This window comes from Lactuca serriola, chromosome 6, assembly GCF_051521515.1.
Source record: "Lactuca serriola cultivar US96UC23 chromosome 6, Lser_US96UC23_V15, whole genome shotgun sequence".
In the NCBI taxonomy this organism is placed as follows: Eukaryota; Viridiplantae; Streptophyta; class Magnoliopsida; order Asterales; family Asteraceae; genus Lactuca; species Lactuca serriola.
In genome coordinates, this window is record NC_136413.1 from 23,751,585 (window position 1) to 23,755,035 (window position 3,451).

Consider the following 3,451-nt stretch of genomic DNA (forward strand, 5'->3'; position numbering starts at 1 on the left):
GTTATAAATCAAAGGAGAGATTGTTGGGTCTAAAATATTGGTTTATACTTTACTTTTCTAGGAAAATATATTTTTCTATAATGTAATATGTGTTCGCTGTTGTGTTCACGGCCCAGGTGGGTGTTTACGACCGTGAACTGGTTCACGGTCGTAAACCCATTCACGGCCCATGTCCACTATATATTATAGTAGTGGTGAGGAGTGCAAGTGAGAGAGTGTATGGCCAAGAGAGAAAGAGAGGAGCTTAAATGTGTGAAATCCAAGGTATTTTAGAGAGAGAGAGAGAGAGAGAGAAGAACTAGTGTATGTGTACTATGTGTATGGAGCATCATTCTATTCATTGAATACATCATAGATTCACTTGTTCTTCTTCTTCTTCTTCTCTTCTATTTTGATCTGGTATCATCCGTTTGATTGGGATTCCTCACCATCAAACGGATCAGATTGATACACAAGCAGATTGGGGACTTACAAAGAGGAATAGGAACATAAGAGAGAGAGAGAGAGGGACCCTCATTTTTTTGGTGATTTGTTATCATCAATGTTATTTAAGTGTAATGAGATTACTTTGTTGACTAAAAATAATCTTGATAAATATTAAACAAGTAAGGAAGGTGTAGGAGTACACACTTGTTTAAGTTTGATCAAATATCAAAATATACTGTCATTTAGGGGCGAAGCCCCTGAACGAACAAGGGTCCAAGGGGCAGAGCCCCTGGCTGTCAGCACGAAAAAATTTTATTTTGGGTTATATTGCTGTATTAAAGATGCATCAGAAAATCGAAATTTTGAATATTTGACCCGGTTTTGACTTTGCATTAATCCTTATATAAACCCGGATTTGTAACAGTTTTGACTGTTGAGAAAAACTGTTATATGACAGTTTTGTCAGTTTTCAGACAATGAAGGTTTATAACTAATTTTAGTCAGTTTTTTCTGGTACTCACGAAATTACACCATCTCATTCTCTCTTTCTTTCTCTCTGTTTTCTCTGAGTTTTATTCAATTGAGGATTTGGGAGTACCACACAAATATTTCGATTTGAAAGTAATTATCACGATTCTCAGATTTCCAAATGCCGCTAAACTATAATTCTAACAATTTTGTTAATTGTTTAAATAAATAAATAAGTATTAGATTTAAAAAAATGAAAGAAAAATAGAAAATAAATACCTCAAGGATATTAAAGTCATTTCAGTTTACTGAAAGATCAAATTCACAATGAAACTAACTCAAAAGAAACACAAAACTATAAAAATCAAGGTTTAGACTAAACCTTAAAAAAAATCATATCACAGGGACTAGGTGACATTGTAAGTAAATTTGAAAGAACCTCGTTGTAGATGGTCTAAGGTCTAAGGGACCAACTAGTATACGCATAGGAAGGGAGGGAAGACCGTATGATTGTAAACGAATTGAATATTAAGCAAAGTATTCTCCATCTATTTTGCCAAAAGTTTGTTTTTGTTTATTTAGTTATTAAATGAATGAATATGAATAAGATTTTATATATATATTTAATTAAAATGAGCAAATATAAAAAACAATTATTTTGTGCATGAATGTTTTGTAATGTGTTCGTTTATGTTATTTATATTAAATCTACGTTTATTTATGTTCTTTACACGTTGTATGTACAAATGCTATGCAAGAGTTATCTCTTTGGATTTGCGCAAGAAACCTTTTAGGAGGTGGGATTTTTCGAAAATGTTTCCGTATGTTGCCAATGTTTCTAATGTGTGGATTTGTAGTTTGTTACTTTTGTTTAGGTGTTAATTTATATGTTTATGAACATGTTTGTTTGTTTGTGTTCTTTTACCTTTTGTATGAACGTATATGAATGAACTTATCTTTAGTGAACAAACATGAACATGAATATTTTTTCGTTTGTTTGTGTTTGTAAGTTCGTAAAATTAAGCTAATGAACACAAACAAAGAACTTTCGTGTTCCTTAAATACTTGGTGGAAAAAAAAAACACTTGTTCCTGTAAATAAGTTGAAGATGATGTAAATCTACACATCAAACTATACTGTGTCATTGATTTTGATATTTAAAATATTATGATAAACATATTTAAATATTAACGAATGAAATGATTGAGGCTCTAAATCTACACATTAAAGTAAGACTCTTTCTTCATGATTTCGGAGAGAAAAAAAAAAAAAAAAAAACTTTATATCAATGTGATTTTGTGCTACAATGGGAGTTTACCACGCTGCCATTGACGGGCAACAGGAGCTCACAGTCCATATGCAGCCAGAACTTGACAGATCCCAACGGGCCAACTCTCCACATCGTCCTCGAACTCCCTTTCAAGAAGAACAACATCAACTTACTTTTACTCAACGATTGCTGTGTCAAATACTGTTCCTCCGGCGGCAACGGAATCGGCGACGACTCCACCACATAATTCAACTCCCTCGTCGCATTCTTCCCAACGTCGAACGGATTCGCCACCAGTCGTGCGATGTTCTGCCCGTGGTAACCGAGTAACAATCTGGTGTCATAGAAGGTCGCATGTGCTTTCTGGTTATGGTTCTCTGCACGGATCAGGATCGTTAATCGTACAGCCATAACACCTGTTCGATCATAGTAAAGATGATCCAGACGAGATGCACGGACGGAGAGGAGCGGCATTTTTGGTCGGATCACAAGGTATCCTGAAAATACAACTATTCCGGCGATGATTACGGAGGTGGCGATGAGTGAGCAGATAACGGCGAAGCACCAGATGAAGGGGTTGGTGCGGCGTTGTCGACCTAGTACCGGTTGCTTTGGCATTGAGACTGGGAGGAGGGGGCTAACTGTAAATATTTGGGCAGCATAGAGGGATTGGAAATGTAAATGGTGGATATTATGGGGGGTTTTAAAGCGATTAAGGTTACGAGAGAGAAAATATAGGAGGTTTGGAGGAGGGGGTGAGCGCAGATCTTTGGGTCTAATTGGTGGGCAACGTTAAGGTACGTTACCCTGATTTAAAGCCACCCTTCATTTCATATTATTATTTGCACATAACTTTTGTACCATTGTTTCATAGGCTGATAGGCTTTCAAGCCTTCTAAACCTTCTTTATAATAAACTACAAAAAAAACATAATATTTACATGTCACATATTTAACTTAGAAGCAATAGAGATGTTATATTTTTTATGAAATTTGCAATGATGTTTCAAATCAAAAAATGCAATATTTTTTGGGTAACGTGTTTAATATGTTGAATCGATTACATAATGTATGCGAGCAGTGATAAAGATAAACATTGCTATATAAATTGGTAAAAAAAAAAATAGTATCAATGCTTAAATAAATATTTGTACATTCTTTTCTCTTTTCGAATTGTCAACTCTCTTAACAAGAATGGGTTTTTCTTTTGAAAACTAATCAAGTTGAATTATCATATTAAATGTTGTTTGGATCTATGATTACAAGTTATGTCGTTGCTTACAAACCT

General features: G+C 34.7%; 1 protein-coding gene across 1 annotated transcript; it reads right to left on the reverse strand.

The window, feature by feature from the left end:
* Positions 1–2,038: 2,038 nt before the first annotated feature.
* On the reverse strand, positions 2,039–2,924 carry LOC145058267 (late embryogenesis abundant protein). The gene has a single exon (XM_079006197.1). The coding sequence runs from the start codon at positions 2,780–2,782 to the stop codon at positions 2,180–2,182; it is 603 nt and encodes a 200-aa protein (XP_078862323.1). The 5' UTR covers positions 2,783–2,924; the 3' UTR covers positions 2,039–2,179.
* Between the last annotated feature and the right edge of the window lie 527 nt (positions 2,925–3,451).

Coding starts and splice junctions, on each gene's coding strand:
- LOC145058267 (XM_079006197.1), bottom strand. CDS start 2,782: ATGCCAAAGCAACCGGTACTAGGTCGACAACGCCGCACCAACCCCTTC.